Source organism: Colias croceus, chromosome 4 (genome assembly GCF_905220415.1).
Source record: "Colias croceus chromosome 4, ilColCroc2.1".
In the NCBI taxonomy this organism is placed as follows: Eukaryota; Metazoa; Arthropoda; class Insecta; order Lepidoptera; family Pieridae; genus Colias; species Colias croceus.
In genome coordinates, this window is record NC_059540.1 from 12,451,966 (window position 1) to 12,477,331 (window position 25,366).

The following is a 25,366-nucleotide window of genomic DNA, read 5'->3' on the forward strand; positions in this document are numbered from 1 at the left end:
GCCATACATGACATACGCTTCGAATAAAGTTACTGAACTATACTCAATGAAGTAAACTAGTAGGTACCTACTTATGCGCTATTATTAAGCCCTTGAAAAAAAAGTTTTAGATATTCAGTGTTTATATTGTATGGACTGATGCAATAAGATATACCTACTTCAATGAACTAAAAGTAAACAAAAAAAAAAACACGTCAACGCAACATCAGCAATATCTATTTATAGAATCCACAAAACGGGGACATCATCTAAAACGCTAATCAGCAATAAGCATAATGCCTCTCGCATCACATTACGCAACGTCGCACAAAACGCAACGCAACGCGCGCGTCACGTCACCTGCGTAATAACGCGCGAAACACCGCTGAAAGGTCAACGACCGCGCGAAACGTAGTCTAGCACCTTGCCTGTACATACTGCGTCTATGTTTACTTGTCAATGCTGAAAATGAATAATAACTAAGTATACAGTTTAATTTCATTTTGAATTATGCTTACATTATGTATTAGGTACCTATTTCACATTTATATTGAAATATTCACAACGCTTACGCTTTTTATTTTATTTTTGTATGTATGTGTATATTTATTTGTGCTCTGCGCTACTCCTATCCTTTACCTAATTTCTCCGTGTACAACCGGTTGTCTGGCAGAAATCGCTATTTAGCGATAAGGCCGCCGTTTGTTATAATGTACCTATCCTGGGTTAAGCCTCACTTTGTAATTTATCTTGAGCAATAAATAAATAAATAAATAAACGCTATGTACCTATGCCTGTATGAAAAATATAGTTTCCAACATGGAACAGTGATTAGTAAACTGTAAAATGTAAAATAAAAAATCTAATCCATTTCAACTACATCAAAAAGAGAATTAACAAAGAGAGAAACACGTCACGATTAATATAAGGGTCCTATAACAAACACAGGACGATAAAGCGAAAACTTTTAACTATGTAACCACTTCAATTTGTAATCCTTATAAAACATAATAAGCAATTAGAAATATAAACGTAATTGAAATCGGTTACGATTAACCTCGTATTAGCACTTAATAACGCAATTAAAACTTTTCCAATGTCGCAGTGGGGACAAGCTTTCCTGCCGCTATTTCTTTTAATTGTAAAACACCACGTTCGCCGACTTTCGCGTTTACAATGTTGCTCGGGCATATTGAAAGTAATTCATTGGTACCCTGTTTACTTTAGTGAATATTATAAATATTGTTTCACTAGCTGTGCTCCGCGGTTTCACCCGCATTGCTCCGCTCCTATTGGTTAGCGTGATGACATTTAGCCTAATAATAGCCTTCTATCTAACGCCGAAAGAATTTTTCAAATCGGACCAGTAGTTCCTGAGATTAGCGCGTCCAAACAAATAAACACTCTTTAGCTTTATAATATTAGTAGGTACAGATAGATCGTTTTACTTAAAGAAAATAGTTGATAAGATGTTAGACCAAAAACTACAAGCTACATACGTCTACGTCCATAAACTACTACAAATGATCACAATCATTCAATATTTCCTTTTCCTATTTAAAAATATCTTGCTTACCTACCATAAATTAAATTTAAGGGCGCCAGCTACCTACATTTATTAAATAGCGTAGGTCATTATCATAAGACCAGTTTACAAACATCTATCATATTTATAAACTATGTTTAGGAACGGGCATTAGATACGTTTGTACGAAAACCTCATCATTTTCCTTTCCCTGAGGATAATAAAAATAGATCGAAAAGCAACAGCCGTGATTCCCTCGTCAATCGCTATTTCTCCTTATTTATGATTTATAACTACACTCTTATCACGTACAAATTGAATTATGATTTTAGATGGTCTAAAATTAGACAAGTATAACACAAAAAAAACATAACACATAAAATCTAATTCTTTCTAGCCTTTATATTCGTATTAACAATGCCATCGACTTCTATTTTTATTCTATTCCTATCTTCGGTTTTACCCGCAGTGCTCTACAGTCTACTCCTGTTGGTCTTAGAGATGATATTATATAGCCTATAGCCTTACTCGATGAATGGACTATCTAACACCAAAAGATTTTTCAAATAGGACCAGTAGTTCCCGAAATTAGCGCATTCAAACAAACAAACACTTCAGCTATTAGTATAGATTAACAATGCCTTCTATAATATTATTTGTTTTCATAATTCGTTCTATAGAGAGACGCCACTTAAATGAATACAATACATGTTTCGAATTTTATTTGACGATGAATTTTAGTTAGTTATACAAAACAAAGCCGTTTTGTTCAACCAAACAACAAGTTTACTTATGCATGTTGAACCGAAGCAGTATTAAAAAATATGAAAACAATACATCTGTTCGTACAACAAAAATAAATATACATACATCGAATACAACAAGTATCACAACTCATCCAGTGCATTATGCAACAACGACGCTATAACATTCAAAGCGTCTATTATTATCAAAGAATTGGCGAAATTTATGATCTAGAAAGTCAGCATGGAAACTGAAAACGAACGTCAGCCGTAAACATGGCGGTTGTGTGCGCAAGTGTCTGTGACGTCAATCGAAAGCGCCAATTAATTATTATTAGTCCTGAAGATACAGAACCCCGCGCTTTGCTTGTAGTAGCATCCAATTATGAGCGATCTTAAGGTATTGTAAGCTATTTCAGGTGTCACCTTTTCAACAAATAAATCTTAACATAAAAATATCCACAACAAAGCACCAACAATTACTAAGGCGTTCAAAAGACCATTTTAATATACTATTCACAAAAACGATCTACTGTTTATTATAAACGCACTGAAAATTACGTTTTAAAACACCAGACGGTATAAGAAAGCCGTCATTAAATTGTTAAATCCACGCTGTATAATGGAACAATAGCAAAATGTTGCTAACTACGTTTTGAACATTCCAGGTAATTATTTTCAGAGAAGCTTGTGAATAGAATACCATATAACATTTTACATATAACTTACTGGCAACTAGTTACTCGCCCATATTACACTCTAGCCTCCGAACCTACCTAAAATAATAACATCGCATCGCTTTGTTGCCTCTCTATTTCAATATGTAGTAGGTACATACTGCACGTTTAACTAGAGTACAGTAACCGCGCCGATAGTTGATATCGTTATCATGTTTTACGACCTGCCTCACGCCGCGGCCGGCGTGACGTCACGCGTTGGAAGCCGGGGACCTTGGCCGATTCCACCAGCCGCTGGCCAATTAGTGGCTGCTCTAAAATACGTTTATTGCCCTAATCTTTAAGTAAATTTATTTCTGGCGATGCGCATAATGACTTTGGTGATACATGGCTTCATAACAGGGTTTCCGTAATTAAAATATCTTTTGGTTATTTTGACTATTCCCATTCTTACCAATATTCCAATAGGATTAAATAATAAAAAATCACTTTTCTAATAAATCAAAATTAATCCTCGTAGCTATGTTTCGATAAAGGCGGCAAATAAAACGTTTTCTGTTTCCATAATAAGGTAATCCGATTATGCTGGCTCTTGGGAATTGGGATGGAGACCTCTGTGGAATATTTCTGCGCCGAAGCGTTCACATTGTTGTTACATATTGCCAAATATTATGAACAATTACTTTACGTGCGAGTATCTTTCGCAGATAGCATCGCTTCACTATCAAGCAGCTATTAAATACAACAGTTAAGTAATAAAATTACAGTTAAATATTCTATTATGAAAGGCATTTACTTCGAAAACGACAAAAATATTATTCCGAAAAAGACGCGTTCTAGTAAAGATCAACCAACTACAATAACACAAGCAGCTACACAAACAATGACAAAAGGAGATGATTGTCAAAAAAAAATATCAAACGGCGTGGCCAGTCATGGTGCCTATAACGATTGCAGCCGGGGCGCCGACGGCCACGGAGTCACGTAGCCCCAACTCTCTGCGGACGATTTGTCACTATCAACCACCGACAACGGGGGATAAATCATAGCGTTGGAACATCTGTGTGTTTATAATCAAGTGTTGCCACGTTTGCATTTCGATGGGCTCTCGGATTAAATGCGATTGATCGTTTCGTAGATACATCGAGACACTTTGTAGCGTCTAATAAATACAAGAGATGGGGGCAATTTGTTGTCACTTGGCGGTGTGCAGTTCGCTATAAATAGTTAGAACAGCTGCTATTTTGTGGTGCGCTAATGCATGCAGAAATTTTCCAGAATTTAAAACATAATGTCTATAATTTATATTTAAACGCGTTTTTATTACTGCTTTGCAAGGCTTTTAATTCGTTGTAATTCTAGAGACAATTACCAAAATTTTCCTAAAATTCGTGCCAGTCACTGCCATCGCAGAAATTTACACATTTATTGTTCTAGAAATAGACCACAAACATACATGAAAATTGATACAGTACAAACCCGTCGACCTTAGGAAAAATTCACACGCCATACGTCACATGCTATTCATCATATAATTTTACATAGTACAGATCGGTGATGATAAAACATTCTGCGTCATCATGGCACTGCCGAGGAAAATTAATACGTATTAAATTTTATTACAGCATGCCAGTATTCAATAAATTTATCGGTGCATTTTCATTTATCTACGTAGGTACGAACTTAGCGTAAAACTTTCCACTTGGATGCCGAAATATATAATTTCATTTTGCTACATGAGTCAGAATCATGACCAATATTATCATTGACAAGTGGAATATTAATTTGACTTTGATATAGGTATATTAAGAAGAGCTGGAACGTCAACACATTTACACATTGCACATGTTAGGCCGGGAGATACTGACACAAAATTTCGGGTCATTTGTAACAGGATGGCGGTCTAGAGGGGTCTTACTTATCCGACGAGTGTGACTTACGCTCACGCGACTAGTCCGCCGGTACCAGCGTTCTGACCATCATTTTTCTTTTTGTCATTGCGTAATAAGACCTCTGTAGAACCGCCGTTCTGTTACAAATGACCCGAAATTTTGTGTCAGTATATCTCGGCCTATGTATGTGTCATATTTTGCAATTGTTTATAAATACAGGATGATGTAATTGGTGTAGTACGAATATCTAAAAATCTATGAAGAATTTTGTGATACAGTAAATGGAAGAATTATATACTATTTTACAGTATTTAATAAAATCATTTAATTTTTTGTTCATTTTCATTAGAAATGTCAATTTTTCTCACCAAGGTGGAAATTTGGATGATAAGGATCTTGTTAGAAAAATATAAATTTTGACTAAAATCGGCATTTTTTTTTCAACAAACAAATTACTAATTAATAATCAGAGTTATCACCATTTACATTAATTTACAAACGATATCGGTTGTTCTTACTTAAAATTGAATACCAATGTCTTATTGCGGTATGTGTTCTTTGGAAGTGTTCGTAAAGTTGTTGATCCGTAATTAAATTTTGCGGAAAATCTTTTAGAGCGCTTAGTTGTGACATATCCTAAGCATATTCAATAGAATTAAAAAACGAGCGAATATTCAAGCCAGTCTAAAACTTGAATATTTTGGTCTCGAAGAGCGGCCGTTCCCTGTCATGTCGTATGCGTTTACTTTGTATGAAACAATACTTTTTAATTAAAGGGAAAGTAGCATCACAAAATGTGAACTTTATCTTGAAAACTGTGGAAGAATTATTTAGAAAGGAAGCAAATGCTATTAGTCTGGATATGTTTAGTGACGTTTGGAGAAAGACGCGAGAACATGAGGAAAAATATATTCAATTAGAACCAAAAGTAGATAATTACACTGACTCATTTATAATAACATTAAGAAATTCCGACGGCGAAACATCGAGTTCTTCGAGCGATGAAAGTTTCAGTGAAGTAGAAGATTACGATTATGATTAAATAGATTCTTCTTCTTCTCTATAGATACTGCTTTCTGAATTGGTGGTAAATGTTAAAACTGTTAAACTGTTATGACGATTCAAAAGTGCTTCTAGAAGAAGTCTAATTGTATAAATGTTTGAGTTTGAGTTTAAAACCAATAGTGTGAAAATTATACAATAAACATGTAACACATATTTGTCAGCGCGTATTGGTAGGTATTACGTACTTACTACAAATATAATATTTCTTAGATATTTTTACTCGACCAAAGCCAGATAAATACAACCTAAACACATTCAAGGCAAGAGTGAATAGGCTCTATCTAGGCAGGCATGCCATTCCATAGACTGCATCACTACTTACCATCAGGTAATGGTGCAGTCAAATGCCTGGCTATTTCTGATAAAAAAAAAAAAAAAAAAGTCAGGACAAGACTGTTCCGCAACTGCAGAAGACGTCCGTTATTTAAATCATTATCAAAACAACCATCCGTGTGTTGGGACTTGGGAGTGAGCGCACGTGTTATTTGTATTGTTTTTATGACCTGAAATTTAATTATTATTTGATAATTGAATGATTATTAATACTTTTATCCAATTGATTATTTTTAGAATAAATAATTAAGTTCATCAATTGATTTACTTTTAAATTATAATTTTACAGGTAAATTATAAGAGCTTTCATAATTATATTTGCATATATTTATCTACAACGCACCCATTTTACAATTCAAGTCTAAAATGAAACTAGAGTCGCATTTATTTTTGAACATACTGTAAGTGAAATTGCATAAGTGTGAGTACTGTGAACATGCCAGCTTTCCTTAATTGACCGATATATTGTTGAAACTAGGACGCGAAGGAGTAGGTAAACGCCCAAAATTGGTGATGATGGAAAATCTATTTATCAAAGTTAAAACAAACATATTTAATTAGTTAAATTAATGTACATTTATAGCTACATAATTTTAATGTAAAGGTAAATAATTGCTGTAGAGGATTAACAGTTATATAAGGCATTGTACTTTGGATAGCAATGCTTAAAGCTTGATAAACCATCTCAATTGCAAGATTGAATCTATGATTGCAGAGTAATCTTCAATTTTGTGGGAATGTAATAGGACTTTAGCCTCGGGAAGCACGCGGCTTCTCTTAAGATCTGAACTATTTTGTAGGTTACGGAGCACACCCAGAGGGCACAGCCTAAAAGCGTTTCATGAAACTTCAATTTTACCAAGTTTATAGGTTGGGACTCTACACAGCGGCGCAAATCTTTTATAGATGTTATCTGAAATTGTTCAACTGCTTTACCAATTGTTTCGGGATTTGTATCGTCTCCTAATTGTTATTTGTTCGTAAAACACGGTCTTTCTTGTAAAATGTTTTATTTACTAACAGCGAGAACATTTAATGCCTAACAAAAACGGATTATCCAAATCTCTTAAGTAGATTATTGCTTAGCAAATAATTGAACAATATTCTAACATCTCAAACACATTAAAAGATTTTCGCAGAACCGATGAACAGAACAGTGTGTTGTCGGCAAACTTGAACAAACACAAAAGTGTCAAGTTTCACAACGTTTACATATTTTGTTCTTCCATTATTTTTTCTATCACCGAGAATTCCGAGACATGAGTGTTTTGTAAACATAGCGACGATCAATATTGATTTCATAGTTATGGAGTAATGTTTAAAAATATTCTAAGATTTACAGAATTTTATTAGCATCACAACCCAACAGATACTGTAACTAAAACTCAATAAAACTGGAAAGCTAGTGCAAGTCACTTCGAACATGAGTAATTCCCACTTTGCAGACGAGCTTCGCAACTCGAGTCGAAAATTACTAAGTGCGCAGTCAGTATCGTTCGTTTAACCGCAATTTCAAGTAATAAATCCTCGGATAAGTTTTCGTTTAGATAAAAACACATCTGCCGATACTCGTTTCGTGTTTACTACGCGCACTACCATATATAAATCTTGGTGCTTTTTATCTCGTGTCAATACGCGCCGGCGCTGTGCACTTTTTGCTCAAGTCGCAAAAACATACGCAAAATAACGGTGCCGTTCATGAATGTAATGATGGGTATCGTCGGACACGCGATTTTATCAATTTCTTAATGCAAATTTTGGTAGCTTGGTTACTGTTATAACTGGGTATAACATATTCATTTTCAATCTGGTCAGATGTGTTTTTGTATGTAGACGATCGTCGCGTTTCCTGTTGTAAATTGTATATAAAGTAAAATACTAAACAACTGTAGGTACCAAAAATTTAAGTTTTAAAGATAAAACCTTTCTGCTGTTTGCATATGTAATGTTATCATTCCAATCACCCGCATAATTATTCTTCATAATTTTCCTGCGTTCATTACAATATTTCTTGTTATCCATTTTGGCATCTTAGCAATTATTCCACACTACCTGTTTCCATCTGCATCACTTTCATTGTTGACTTCCTTCTTACCTATAATCCACCCAAATTGTAAAGCTTTCCCTTGTCCTGTATACAGGCATATAGAAGGACCAGCACGTGCAATTGTTACTACATCGTCACTTACACACACACCGGCCGCATCACCGCATGAATCACCACAGGGACGGATGGTGAATCACGCCTGTAACGTTCTCATTACCATAATTGAAGTACCGTGTGTATTAAAGGAGTTGCTAACGTGGAAGAAATTATAAATACACTGGGCGTTTGTGCAGCTTAGGACATGATGCGGTTTAGTGTAGGCACTTGAATGTAATTGAGGACGTGAATCTATAACAGATTGTTGTTTTAATTTTTTTTGGCAGTCAACGGGAAATATTAAACAAATAAGTTTATTGCGCTAAAATATAAATAACCGATGGGCTGTTCTCACTTTTCCTCTTTTTATCAAAATGATATGAATAATGGTATGAAATGTACAACAAAAATTTGCCATAGCAATAACAACAAATTTCGTTTAAATTTGAACACTAGCAGTTCCCTTACATCCCTTACATCCTTCAAGTAGAAGACCTCAACACCAGGGCGCTAAGGCGCGAAACCTGGAAACTTTTGGTGTCGGAGGCCAAGATCCTCTTTGGGTCGTTGCGCCGTTGAAGTAAGTAAGTAAGTAAGTTCCCTTACTGAATCTTATCAACTACGAAATCTAACCCAGGGTTCACTACATAAGGCTTAACAAAAGGACCAATGAAACTCCATAGCCAGTACCGGTAAAGCCTTAAAATAACCGCGGCAATTAATCTCGGTGTAACACTTAATGAGGGAACCTCGCATTCCTCTCCCGGGAGGGTGAGGTGAGACCATTCCGGTTAATCGCCGCTATTTCCTGCTGCTAAATATTATGTTACCAGTGCCTACAGCTTTGTATTGCTTACGATTTAATTACATTTTTAAGTGTCTGTAGAGGACTTTGAGTTATGAGTTAACTTAATGTTGTAATTAGACAATGTGTTACTAATATAGTTTCACTTTGCATTAGCGCTATTTTTCTGGGAATTGTTGGATTATATAAAGTTTTTGGTTATGTAATGGTGGAACTACTATAAAGTAGCAGTGAACCATTTATTTCTAATAAAATTAATTTACCTGCCCCCCTAGTCAAGTGGCTTTCTGTTAGCGTAGCGTTCAATAGAATAGACTACGAATGTATGAGATTGACGTAAGCTGTAGATAAGTTATCTATCTGAAGTAGAAAATGTAGGTAATACTGGAAATAAAATAAGGTTAAACGTCGCAGGGGAATCCGGAATTGTCATTGGATTATGACAAAATTACAACAAGGGAAATCTTTATAATTTATTGGTTGTTGTATGACAAATTTAATTTAATGATCGCTGCTCATATCACGTGAAACAATCTAATTCCTATGGGAAAGGGTAGTTTTTGTCCACGAACTTACTGGAGCAATGACCTGCAAAGCTTCGATAATAAATATGTAATATCTAAATAATGTCATATAAGGCTAGACATTTTATCATACCATATAATATTTTAAGTCGTAGGTAGTCATGATAAAATAGGAATAAATAAGTAGGCGTATTTGTCGAGAGCATGCATATTTAGATGTTGAACACAATTGTAACCCACAGATAATCTTGATCACCACCGTGATATTAAAATATTCCTTTACTTGTGTATGACCGGAACAAAACGGTATCATTGGAAACAAATAAATCCAGTTGTTTGTGTTCAAAATCAATACGTTACGTTCACAATAAAGCTATTTTTACCGACGAGTTTGGCCAATAAATAACGATGTTTTCGCGACCTTATCATTACGATGTACAGCAAAGAGATCGGATTCTAATGTACGGCTATAAATTACAATAAGGCGCGTCAGGGCAGCGGGCACAACGGAGTTGCTAGCCTATATACAAAGATTTACAAACCGAACATTGCTTTTAAGAGCTCGTGGACGTTTTTTGCTTTGATCTGAAGAAAACTATTGCCTTTGAAAGTCTATAGTTTTAGTAATTTTTTTTCACATGTTCTTTACTACGTAATTAATCAAATTTGAGAACGTATATTGGACACTATCAATGCATTTTTATTTACCTTATCTACCATCCAATTAACATCGTTTTGTCACAATTACTTATAACTGCTGAAATAAGTGTCTTCACTACTTTCATCAGATCCTACCTAAAACTATGAACGAAAGTTTGGAACAGCCTACGATCTAAAGCCATATACATTATCACGTCCACATACATATCCTCCAGCTTTTCCGTGTGCAGAAACAGTTGGTCCTTCACTGATGACAAGTCCAACAATGGACGTGGGCGTGCCACGGACCACGGGCCATCCTGACAGTTGCTAAATGGGACACTGGCGGTGAAAGTGCGCTAGTAGAAACCTGCCGACTGAGCTGGCGTGTGATATATTCTAATTCAGTATGGCTTGCTTTGTTTTAGACTCGAACGTTTTGTGGTTACATTTGTAAGATATTATTGCGTCTTTTCTTTATAACCTAGTAAATCGTACCATACTGCAACGAGACCGTTTTAAATACTTCCCTCAAAATGAAAACTGTGTTACATAATGCTCATTATTTAGTTTCAAAAGAAGACCGTATTTCAAACGCACGCACATTCTAACCAATCAAAGTTCCAAAGCAGATATTTACGTTAGCGATGATTTACAAGGCAGCGTTCAATACGAGAAACATAACTGCGCTAGATCATTTCTCCGAAAGCGCAGATTAAACAGTTTGAGCCTCGCGAACAGCTTATTATCCTTAATCATACAACTTACGAGGTAAATTACGCTAGTGCCAGCAATGACCTCTTTTGCCGGCCATTATATCGGTTCTTGAAATAGATATGTTAAAAATAGCACGCCAATATGATTGTTTGCGTTGTTAAGTTGTAATTAAATGACAAACATTACGAATTACTTTACGCATTATACAACCAGCACACCATCTCTCGTGTGCACTTCACGTTATCGCGCGACCCGCTTCAAGTTTTATAATCGCTCCAAAAATATAGAGTTTTCATTCTACATCTATGATTTATTTTCTCATACAAATTACCGGATTTATAAATACATCGTATTTACTTAAATTCCTAGGGAACCAAATTATGTTAGTCTAAAGATATAATAAATAACATCACACAAATACTGAAACGGTAAAAATTATTCATCATCTATTACAACAACATCTTTTATTTTTATTTCAAAATCTATTTAAAACCTTCATTGCTGTCCCTACACAGTACGCACCACGCACAAGTCGGCTACAGTCACAACACCATCAGCCCTCTTTACGCCGGAGCAGCCCACGCGACAGGCGGCAGGATTTATCGACCCTCCGCGAGCTCTGTGTTGCTACGTGCTTTCCAAACCCATTATAGTATTGGTGAAAGCTCGCTGAATTAAGACAACCATTTGTTCTGCGGATATAGCTTGAGATTTCCAATTTTAACCAGATAAAAGAATGTACGATATTTTAGATTGTGCATTTGCGCGAACTATTAGCATAACAATTACACAAGTATGCACTTTCGTTTGTACGGTCGGCAAAAAAGTGTTATTTTATTGTATCGATTGCCTCTCAATTATTGTACATTAAATGAAAATGAAGATTTAACGTTGAAATATTTGTAACTAGATTCAAATGCAAATCGATAATATTCCAATACTTATGGTGCGTGGACTAAAACATTCTTTCATCCGTTTCCAATCAGTCGAAACCGGGATGTGCTACTACTTCTTAAATCACGTCATTAAGGATATATACATAGACGTATAAAGCAACCTAATTGAAAATGAGCAAGATTGCCCCGTCGACTGGCAGCCCACAGCCCACAATGCCATTTATCTGGCAAGCCGTACGCGTCACGGTTCAACGTTTCCTTTCAATGCCACCACTGTTTCGTATTATAGTTACGAGATATCAATCCATTTGCAATTAATATCCACACGTCTTTGTTTTCATGTTTGCTTAGTGCATCGTGTTGATGTTACATTTCCATATATTTAGTATGGAATTGAAATAAAAAGGTTCTTGGATATTAATTCCATTATCCATACTTATATTTTCCGTTTATTGAAAAAAACTTTGAAAATATGTGACGTGTGTTAAAGTAACATAGAGCGTTGAAACATTTTCAATTAATATTCGACAGTGAATAACTGGCAGGTTTTCGCAAAATATTTTCAGTAAACAAAAATACAACAGAACAATGTTTGCAGACTTTATTCAAGCCGTATTATATTCGAAAAAATATTTTTGAGGCGATTTAGAACTCTATTTCCTCAACATATCAAATACCCGACAATCGGACACTTATAACAGGAGCGAGCCTCTTTGACTAAAATGCTTAACTTTTCCTCGTTACTTGTTTCTTTTTTGTTTATTGAAATTATTAGATAAGACTGATTCATTTACTTTATTAATAGAGAGGAAAGTTATCTTCTAAAAACATGTTCACAATTTTGATTCTTAATATTAAATATCATTCTACGTTTACAAACATTTTCAAAAGTTTATCATACTGTCTCAAAATTTATTATTTATACAAGTAAACTAAATCAGCATGTTCCTCTTGACTAGCCATAAGCCATAGTTGCCGCACCAAGTCGCAGCCTTTCTCCCGTCTGCCGGCTGTCTGCTGATCGGCGGGCTTCATTGCCCATTGGTGATGTAACACTTTCTAAATTGCCATCGAGTAAGCGTAGTACCATTGTTCGAATTGAATTAGTCTTTAAGCGAATGAGATATTTATCTATTTAAATTATCAATTAATAGGTACAGAAAATCCATTATTTTGTAGCAGAGTGGCGTGTATTTAATGCCACTGAATTTAAATGAAATAAAAATAGACCTATTGCTTATATGGGTACATACCTACTGTGGTTTTTGTAAAACATTACAATCACACTTTACTAGTGGGTAAGTAGTGCAGTTATTTCTATTTGCATAATAATTACAATTGCTAACGGTTCAAAAACATTTCACATTTCCAATAGATTTCTACACTTTCGTTTTTTGTGCTGCATTCGATTTCCATAAGTGTAACTATTACCTACTTATTACCATTTTTGATTATGATAGTGCAGGCTTAGTTGGTATGTGGGTAGATCCCCCCATTTTAAACGCAAGTAGTAGTAGCATATAGCATAGCAATATCCATAAATCTAAACAAGACAATAAACAATAACTGTACATATCTTTCATTGTAATAATTCATTCACTAATCAAAGTACTACATCTATTTATGCTAAATCGACTTCGTGATCAGCCATTTCGTGACCAAATACAGTAAACAGTCTACATTGTTACTTGTTACGGCTGCTAAATAAATAACCAGTGATTTAATGAATTCGCTAATTAATAGACGTGATTATAATAACATGATCTTGGCAATTACAAATACAGAAGTTGGCAAAACTACTGCGTACCGAGTCATCGAGTCTTACTGCTTCACGATGTTAATGTGGATAGAAGTAATCTACAAAGTTTTCATGATAAATAGGATTCATGATAAAATATAATTTGAAATGTTTCTGATTCAAATTAAGCTTTTATAAATTCGAAATTGTAACATAATTAAGGAAAAAGATTGTTATTAACTAATATAAACGTACGGAATATGGACGACAGCGATGGTTAAAAATTTAAACTCGAATCAATTTAGCCAACAACCGACATTTTTCAGGCAGAGCGTAATTTATCGCAATGAAGTTGACATAAAAAACAAAATATGTATAAAGATCGTAATGTGAAAGGCCCAGCAAATGGTGAAGAAATTATATTCCTAGTCTTCAACGCTTAAATTCTACTAAACTATTAGTTAGAATGAACAAAATTACATCACGTAAATTCAAAAATAGTTAGTTCATGTGCAACCGAGCCCACGTAAATAAATGACTCTTTTACAAACATAATATACCCTTTCATAGAATACAATCGTCTTGGACTTTGCTTATTAAAAATTCCTTGCCTCTGTTAGACGAAGTGTAGTCTGTAGAGCGAGCTCGTAAATTCCTCACCTTTCACGCGAACTTTGCTCGATAATTCCCATGTGCCAACTTTATCATGTACATAATATTAATATTGAGAATCAATAAAAGCTCCATATCAGACAAGTCATGGAGAAAAAGCAAGTGAAATTAAACATATTAGGTACAACTAAAATTCTGAATACGTGGCTTATTTACGAGACGATTATTTCTTCTTCTATTAGCCAAAGCCAAGAAACCTAAAAAGAAAAACGCTCATATACCTAAGACAATTAAAGATAAAGCTATCTCAATGAAACATACACAGACCTTCCGAATTCATAGTTCCACTATTATCTACGAGACGATTATTTGTATTGCAATTAACCAAAGCTAGCAAAACTGATGAAAAATGGAGGCAGCATTCCGCAACAGAGTTTTTAATTATTATGATCTCTTAGCAGAAGATTGGAAGCAAGATTAAAAATATATAGCGCCCTGTAAAGCGTATAATGTGAACTACAGTTCAATAAATAACGAGCGCCGCAACCGAGCTTAGCCCGTATTCAAGTTGGCTGTGGTAACGTATTCAGCTCGATATTAAACCCATCTAGGTAGTTAGTCTATATTTAAATTAAATTCAGTGTACCTAATATCATCGAACAGAATCATATTGTAACAGGCATTACATGCCAATAATTGCTTAACGTCTGCTTAATGTAATTTGATTATGGTATTTGATCTTTCGAAGTTCTTATAAAATTTATGCATGAAGCTTCACAATTCAGACAAAGCTTTATATTAATATGAAAGCCCAACTCCCAAGTTGTATTATCGATTAATGTATGCGAATATTATACTATGTGCTCTCTTTTGTATTCAAAGGCAGTACCTATTACATTTTTAATTTTTATCTATAGAAAAATATCTGGTCTTATGTAGTTGCAGCACTGCGCTATAATTTAGGGATAGTAAAAAGTTGAACAAATTTCTAGTCATAAAATTAGGTGATGTACTAAAAGTAGCAGTTCGTAGATAGAGGAGTAAGTACTTAAAAATATATGACCCAAATGAGTCATCGACGTCCATTATAGAATCACATTGGACAAACGGTATACCGTTATTTATCTAGTACCTACATTTAACTTCACACTAATCACACAGATAGTGGAAAACTTAAATCATATACTTTTCCAAAATATGTTGTGTTTGGGTAACAAGTTCTTTAGAAGAGCTATAATTCGAATAGCGTAGAAGGTTTTGGAAAAAAAAACCTGTTCTCAACAGTTTATAGCAAAATATTTATCAAGCACCTACATCTTCTAATACAGATAAATTACACATTATTATCTCTCTAATCTAACCTCTTCTAAATGGGATCATTTTACCAGCTAATGTGATAATCCGGTTTTATAGACGGTCAAGATTAAGGCCAAGGAATCCTTATGTTTGTTTTGATCGAATATAAACGTTTCGACATATTTTCTAGAACTACCTATCATACATCTGTCAGAAGGTTTTAAACATTATTTCCAATAATTAATTTATCCTTATGTTCGTGGATATTTGGTAACATGGCACAAAGTAAATAAACAGACATTCGTGGAACTCCTGTACATAAGACAATAAACCAAGAATTTTTTCCTTAATCACCGACCGTCAAATCTAATATGGGCTCTAAATTATCTTCATCATTACGGGTTCCGTTGTCATGTCTGCGGTCCGTAATGGTCAATTCGTCTGGTAATTTGACTAGAAGCTAGTGAGGTCACCGCAGCGCGATAGGACATGTCGGAACACGCTTTCGTCTGGACGGTATAGGTTCACGGGCAAAAACACTCATGTTGTGTAATCTTCACATCAAGGCTACGTGGATATAATTTATTCAATTAAGTACTTAAATATAAAATACGTAGCGTGATCAAAATCTGACAACGTTTAGTACTCGTTGAAAGAAATGTCAAGGAAATAACTGTTTTGATGAGGTAACTAGTTGTTTTGATAAGAGATTGTTAGTATTTAATTCTGAATGAAAGCGTTACAAAATTCAGAAATCATAACAATTTTGGCTATAATGAAAAAAGCAACAGAATTTAGAAAAACGAATCTAAATTCTAATAACTTTCCAAATTCAAATATATTGGAACCCCACCTTTCCATTAAAATCTAAATACATACAAACATACAGATAAACTATGAATAAAGCTAAGCTTATAAGCGTATTAAAAGATTTACATAGAGCCAACCTTTTAGGGGAAACAGTAATCAAACAGGAAGATATTCAAAGCAGTGGGATTTGCAAGACATTTAGGATAACATATTTTTTATGATTCAACAAAAGTAACATTGAAGATACTTGTTGCTTGAAACAGAATTCAAAGAGATACATGGAAGATTGAAAAAAGGAACAAAGACGGCTTTCAAACAAAGATTAAGTACCTTCTCCAAGAACATTATCGTTTAATCTAATCGATAGCATAAGATAACCTGCTCTCTCTAGAGGAGAGGTATCCTTACACTTTATGGCAGCAATAAATAAACTAATTGCCGCGTCGCGTGTACCGGCGCTGTTACGAAGACAAACGTCAAACCACGGACGGAGAGATCATGCAGACGCAAATGTGCAAAGATGGCCAGATCCTAGATCGCTGATTGCGATTACGATTTCATTGATAGAAGCTTGGTCTAGTCCAGGGTGGATAAATGTAACCACGCTGCGGATACTGCGAGCCAACATATAGACGAACTGGTATTTTCATAAGAGGTTCTTCTTAGAACTATTGTTTCTTGATTCACATTTAGTCTTCAGAGGACAAGTGGAGCCCTTCTGTTCAATGACGTTAAAAACGATTTTTTTTACGCTACAGGTAACTTTTTCCATTACATTAGTTATGATTATCTTTTTCTAATAATATGAAGATTATTATGATTTTCGTCCGAAAAACCTAATTGGTGGAATTTGTTCGCATTTCTCATACATAAATAAAACCTAAATAAAGCAATTATACATTGCTTGTTATAGGATAATGACTCCATTTGGTTATTTAAACTCCTATAATGATGGGAAACTTGAGAGCGGAGCGATAACAATTAACCATTAAAATGATAATTAATCGCAAAATAACAGCAGAATTTCTCAGATTCCTTGCAGCTTCTTATTAATTTCTATTGATCGTATTAGCAAGGAATGTGTGAACTGTGAAACATCTTCGCAGTATGTTAATGTTAGCAGCCGGTCTGGCCTGCGGTCGGATATACATTACATAACTTGATACCGAGCCGTTTCATCCAATGACGACGGGTTCAATATTTACGTCGATAAAAATAGCTTGTTACTTACTATTGATTAAATTCAATATTGGCGTAATAACCTGTACAGATAATAGCTTGAAAACATGAATTAGTTAATAGAATAGATAACGCTTTAACTTTTTGCGCTTTGGAACGTAATTAATTTTAATTAAAATTTAAGGCAATTTGAAATTAAATCAATTGCTTCCGGAAAATAGATTTGGCCGTAATGAGATATTATCAGCATATTTTTGAACATTATGTTAGAGAAATGTTAGATCGCGATTCGTGAATTCTGAGCGATCCGGAACTTTCTACCATCCATCGAAGTTCCAAATGATGGATGAACATATTAATTTTCACTTTCGCACACCAGTAGAGCCTAAACGCGCCACTGACCCACTAATATAACAAAAACCACACCAATGAAATTACGCAAATGTGGATCTTATTGCCTCTACAATCGGTGCTGATTTGATCTTCGTCGAGAGTTGAAGATAACAAAAAATTGAAACGATTATGAATGATGAATAGCCTCGTCTCTCGTGTGGGTTCGATGGCGGCGGATAAGAGCTTTGCTTTGGAGAAAGGATTTTATTAACTTGTAGCTTATTTTTAGAATTGCTCGTCCCATTCTCGACGGCTTCATTCCTTTAATTGGTGGATACCGCAATGACGTGATAATTGGATACTTGGATTTTGGATAATGTGTAGCAAAGTTGAAATTTGAATTAAATAATGTTAAATAAAAAAAAATGTTTTATAGCGGTTGTAGATACTTATGTATTTGTAGTTTGGTTTTGTGAAAACATTATTAGCGAAACGAAACAATATACAGACTGGAAATTTTCTATGGGCCCTGGAGGGAAAGTAACTACTTAAAGTACAGAAGACGAAACATTTTGCTGAAAACTGCATTTAAATATTATGGAATATTCACTTGCCAAGACGGGGGGGTATTGAACTAACTTTTTTTTTAATTTTTAATATTTATTTTAGGAATAAAACAATATAGGTACCTCCCTAGTCCCTAGTCCCTATTATCAAGTAGTTTTCATCAGATCAGTTCCAAGAACGAACCAAGTCATTAATGTTTTGATCGAACAATTAAAATAAAATTAGGATCTCTTTGTGGCGTCAAAGTTCGTAATTACGTTACGTCTCCACCCGGTATTTAGAGTTATCACATTGGTAACAATTATTTTTATGATCTGTTAGCATATCCACGCTACTTCGTCTTTAATACTGCACTCACAATGCTGCTACGCATATTATGCTAATAAGTAAGAATAAGTTAGCTTCAACATAATAATTATGTGACTTGATAACTCTTCAAAGAAAATATTTTCGATAACATTCCTCATTAAAAATTTAGCAAACGGTTCAGATAACTGATTAATTTGAATATAAATGAATGGTTGAAAGTAGACGTCTAACGACGGCATTACGTCGTCTCGTGAACATTGGCTCACGACGACTTCCAACATAATGTTTATTGATGAATACCCAACCCAATTTGAATATTGCTTCTGGAGTCGTCACATGCGACGCTTGGTGACCTTCCGTTGTATTTGTGTCGAACTTTCGTGTAAATATTTGTTATACATGCATTAGCTTTTATCGTATTCGTCTTTTGGAAATTTTGATTTCATTTAGTTACCTACTTTATATACAAAATGAATTAGGTAGGTACTTAAAAATTTTTACTTTCTACGATTATAAGACCTTTCAAATATAATACTTTATATCCGCGAAAAACCACATTTTACATCATTATCCCTAGAGATAATTCCGTCGATGATACTCTAGTATCCTTTAGATTTTATCTCAGCTACTTAAATTTATTAGATAAAAATATAGGTATATTGATGTGATTAGATCTCGCTGCAAATAAAATCGAACATTGGCAGCATAATATCTCTAGCATCCTACATGTATGTTTTATTGGTAATTCTATCGTACCTACGCCAAAAGGTCGGTCCATTCCCATGCCGGGTGCCGTCCCGGTGAGAATGCAAATTAGCCTGTAATTATCCAAATAAATCTCCGAGCACATAACTCGACCCACTTCTATGTGAAAGTACCTAAATGGTGGATATTTTGAAATTCAAACCTAGACAAACATGGAGATTGTAAATGCTTAGTTGGAGATATTGTACGCATTTAAATGTTTAAATCCTCTTCGAATATCATTCAAAAAATAAAATTTTGCTTTCGGTCATAAGTTTAAAAAATAGATTTTTTTTATAACACAATAATTCTTTTTATTTTTAATTTTTGACTGAATTATTTAAAACTAAGGCACATGACTGAAGGTACTAAACGTTTTTTACGCAAATAGACTTGCCGATAGTTTTTGTGATATCGACAAATTTTCCAGTTCAGAAATATCCAATGCTTACACCATGAAGAATTGTCCGAAAACTCCACAATCATCCTTAGACTGCAGATGATAAAATACATTTTTAAATAGTAGGATAATACGAGCGGTACTACATATTGATGGATGAACAGGCAATTCGCAATCATGATAAATGAGTCTAGCTTAGAAAGTGACAGTGATTTTTGGTTGCGCAAACGCCGAATCGACGGTCACTGACCGAGGCAGGGAAAGTCGGGCGACCTAACAATTGCTTTTTACCTACACAACCAACTCGCCATACGCTTATCTTCCATGTGTTGGGTTCATCAATCAATTACCTAAAAAACTCATTGTTCCATAGGCTTCGTCTTAAAACTCTCATTTGTTACCTACATCCTACATCTCTAAAATGTTAATTTTTTTAATAATATGTACATTATGCCTTCAATTGTTAATTAATTACTTTAACATATAACTATTTAATTTTCATAGTTTATCATTGCATAAAGTAATAGTTATTTTATTAAAAATTTTAACTTTTTTTTTTTATTCAGAATAGGGAAGCACTTGACCACAATCTCGCCTGATGTTAAGGGCCCTTAGTAGGTGTGAACACGGAAAAATGAACTGTTTTCTATGAGCTATAATTGAAAATATTGAGGTTTTTTCGCACTGAAATTTCTAATATGTATTACAGAACGTATGTGTGATGGGATGATTGTTTCCAAAACACGATTGGAAAAATTTTGCTCGATAAAAAAAAATCCTGAAGTTACCTCTAAAATATCATATAAATGCTCATTACAACCGTATTTTACGATAATAATTCGTATAAAATCACAAGTACATAGGCATTTACCTTCTAGATTTCGTGACTGTTTTAGATTTAGAAAATACTAAATATTTTCATTCACTTTTTGCTAAAAATGTGAATGGCGCTTACGATTTTTAGTTTCGAGCACGTTGATTCCATACTAAACGCGGACCCCCTCACCGCTTACCTCAGGCCCGAATAGCTGAATTTTCGCTGACCGCCTAACCCCCCTTAAGCTGAGATGTGGTCTAAGATGGTACGAAAGTACCCACTCTACGCTTTATTCCAACTAAATTTCTGGTTTATATAATAGTGTTTAAATTAATAACTTTCTTGCTGTTTACATGTCATTGACAATACAATTAAATAACTCAGGCCCCGGAACCACAGATACAATAGAAAATCTATTGTATCTTGGACCGATCAGGCCGCTTGGGGCTCAATGGGTTAGGTGTTCATGTTCGTTTGATTATTTATTTGTAACATTATTTACATCAATTTGAAGTAAGAAATAATTTTAATTTTTAGTGATCTTGGCAAGTGAATTTTCAAAAAGCAGTTTTATTTCTTTTCTAAATTTAACTAAAGAAACCTTTCCTTTCAGCAAATATTTGCTATCTTCATTATTTTAAGTTCCCTAGGGTCCAAGAAAATTTGCAACCTGTATAAGAATATGTAATTTAGAATTTAAATATTATCTTACATTTACTTTTAATTTCCTTTGATTTAACACAAATATTAATGACAGCGAGTTTCACTAAAATGTAAAATAAGGAAAAATCTAAATATTTTTGATGAAAATTCATCATCACTCAGGTGAAAAGTTCGCAGTGAAAAGTTCTAAGTAGATTTTTACTTCAATTTATGACAGCACCATCGAAGAAGACATCAAGCTATTGTAAAAAGCAGACTCAGATATAAAATATAATGAGATTAATTCTTAACACAAGACAATAAGTACATATTTTAATATAACTAAAAAGTAAGTACAGGAAAATGAATAAGACAAAGTAAAGATTGATATCCATACTATAATATTATAAATGCGAAAGTAACTCTGTCTGTCTGTCTGTTACTGAATCACGCTTTAACTACTGAACCAATTTGCATGAAATTTGGTATAGAGATATTTCAATATGGGATATCGAAGTATAATATTGTAAAGCAACGGTTTGTAAGGATGTCTGTACGTAAATGTAAAAGTTTATGAGGACAGATGCACACATGTTTGTTCCTGTTTCATGCTAGAACTTCAATTCATCCAAGATTATTCACAGTTTGGATTCGCACATAGGTTTACTCTACTGTCATACAAGTGAAGTCGCAGCCTTCTAGTGAACCATTTATTCAATTGAACTAAATTACCTGCTCAATTAAATAGTATTTCCCATTACATAATATAAATTATTAATATAATTACATATATATAGAACAGATATTTAATTAAGGTTATCTTAATATTGAGCAATCAACTTATAATTTGTATTTTATATATCACTAGCTTTCTGCCTGCGGCTCAGTCTGCTTTGTGTAAAACCTAATAAATTATATACTAAAACGTTCCTCTTGAATCACTCTTTCTATTTAAAAAAATTCTCATCAAAATCAGTTGCATATTTTTAAAGATCTAAGCATACACACACGGACGATACAAGCAACTTTGTTTTTATTATCAAGTGATTATTTATTAAACTGACATGTAGAGTGCCTTATAGAACATACCTTATAATTCTAATTATTTTTATGAAGAACATGAAAAATTTAGCATTAAATCCTTTTATGTTCCTATTTTGTTATTATTTTTTTCCTGCCCGTCTCATGATCGGAGTAATGTAAAATTGTGCTTAATTCATTGTCATAATGAAAATTCACAAATAAGTATCTTGAAATATCACTAGGTATTATAATTTTAATTTATCAGATGAAATAAATAGAGAATAAAGATAAAAAAGTTATTGATGGATTAATGATAAAACAGAAAAATGCTTTATAAAAATAAACTAAAATTGAATTTCATGTGTAGTAAAACTTAAACTTAACTATATTATATATTCAAAACAAACACATTGCAAGAATGTATTTGGATAAAATTTAGAATATGGACCGTCGAGTTGGATATCGGCGATTTTATAGCGATAAGATAAGACTCTGAGAAGTAATTTTACGAAGTTTCAAGTTGCGCAGCCGCGTATTTTTTTTATAATAAAATAAACAAATTTGTTTAATTTGTACTACTTTTCGTAATTTTGACGTTGACAGATGCTTGTCACTAGCAAATGATTCACTCATACAGCTTTTTAGTGATATTTTTATCACAATAATTTTAGTTATTATAGTGTTATTGTATATAAAAGAAGTCAAAATATGTTAAATTGGTAATTAATATTTAAAATTCATTATGTAAAATAAGTATGTTTTATTATATTTCCTCTAAAATATAAACATATTGGATAATAATAACAATGCACAAAGTTAACTAAAGTATTTTAGTAAAGATAAAGAAATTACACAAAACACTAGTTTACATATAGCCACATCAGCAATGTAGCTGCTCGACTATTAATTAATAATTCAGTTCAATTATGTTTAGTTATAATTTAATTTATACAAAAGTAAATAATTCTAATAATAATAATACAATTATGGGTAAAATGTAACCCACATAAATCCATTACACAAAAGATGAGCAGTCACATAACCAAATCTGTCAACCCCGACTCCACGTGGTCCTTCCGCTCTTACCCCTAGAGTGTATTAAAAAATCCGGAAGCGCGGAGGGAGAGCAGCCCTCGCCCGCTGTAGCTAAGTGCAGGCACCGTACAAGCAGAAGCGGCTGAGGCTGGTCGCCGAAGGCGACCAAACAGCCGAAGCTGCGTAGGCGAGCTAGGTGCCTGTACTTAGATACGCAAGGGTGATAGGGCTGCACTTCCCGCAGCGCTGGAGCAGAAGCAGAAGCAATATAGTGCAACAATTTGGTTATGGAGGGAGTTTGGGAATTGAGGGAAGGGAAAGGTTTATCCTCCCCTCCATTATTTGTCACTTTCGGCCCAATTATAACCTCAAACTTTGACCTTGAATATCTCAGGAACTACTGGTCTGCGCGGGGGGGGAGTGGTACCGAGGAGTTCCCCCCGACCCCCCCTCCCCTCCCCCACCCCTCCCCACCCCCGCATCGACGGTCCATATTCTAAATTTTTACCATGTCCTATACAAAGTTTTGATTATAATTTATTTTAATAATATAACCTTGTAAATCAAGGCTATGAACTGATAATTTAGTAATTTGTTTATAAGCATAAATGAGTATTGTAGCACAAAGTACATGCATAATATTATGAAACCTAGATAATAATAATGTACAAATATTACAAAGGACGAGACATATTACGTCTTATTTTATGCAGCTACTTGTATGAAGTTAATCAGCTGATGACATTTTTGTCCTGGTTTACATAGATTGACTTTGTATATAATGTAATAAGTGCCAGCTTACCTCTTCCCGTCGTTTCAGCCAGCGACCGCAGGGGCTCTCTTCCAGGATTTCGCTTTCATCTTCAGAATCCTCGCCACTTTCACGGGGCGACTTGCGCTCCTTATCGATGCTCCTGCCGCCCGACATAACACCGAATTCGTCAAAACACAACAACAAACTCAACAAACGCACAGTCGACTTCTATCTCACAAAACGTTTTCTCTAAGAAAACACTTGGAAATATTTTCAAAATACACTTTTTCTTGTAACCATAACCAAGGTTGCAAGTCGAGACGTCACTGTTTCATACCAATCCATTATTTGCTACGCAGCATTCGCTTCAATGGTTCCGTTCCACGAAAAATGAAGTTCACAGATTTCTCTATAAACAGCGATACCACGCAAGTTCTCTAGTGAGCTCACTCATGTTAATTGAAATAAATCGTTCACCGGCGAAACTCTCGACGTATTTCTGTCCGACACAAATATACCATAGACTAACATTAACTTTTTTCATCGACGGGACGGTGTACGAGAAATATATACCATAGATACTAGAGTTAAGTGAATTTTATGTAATATCTTTATAAATTTTCATAAATTATTTTTAATTAGTATTAAATCATATCATAATGGTTAATAATATGCATTAATTTTATATAAAATAAGAAAAAAATTTTTAATATTGAACGCTATCTTCAACAGCGACATCTGGCGTTAACATAATACGACTAAAGTAAGGTTTACAAAAATCGCTTCATTTGTTCATAAAATTGTTAATAGATGTCGCTTTTCTAAATTTATCTATAAATTGTATAAAAATGTGTATAAAAAATAAAAATTAAAAATTAAGTTTAAATGACGTAATCATAGAATGGAATAAACAGTATTGTAATGGGGGTATGGGTAATAATTGTAATCTTTTTGGACGAATACTCTGGAAGTCTGGACCGATTTCAAAAATTCTTTCACCATTAGAAATGTACATCTTTATGAATGTAATATATTTATTTATTTACGTATCAAGCACAATTATTAGTAAAATACGTAGTATATTATTATTAGTCTGTGGTAAAATGTAGGTATTTTACATAACAAAAATATCGTAGTTAGTTACTTACCTAGGTGCTTAAAGGATTTCA

General features: G+C 34.0%; 1 protein-coding gene across 1 annotated transcript in view; it reads right to left on the reverse strand.

Moving 5' to 3' along the window:
- The window catches only part of LOC123691030 (nuclear receptor-binding protein homolog), a 46,802-nt gene extending 22,099 nt beyond the window's left edge, over nucleotides 1-24,703 (reverse strand). Inside the window, exon 1 of the mRNA XM_045635206.1 lies at nucleotides 24,246-24,703. Coding sequence (XP_045491162.1) covers nucleotides 24,246-24,371 — 126 coding nt within the window. The 5' untranslated portion in view covers nucleotides 24,372-24,703. The remainder of the gene's footprint in view (nucleotides 1-24,245) is intronic.
- Nucleotides 24,704-25,366: the final 663 nt, after the last annotated feature.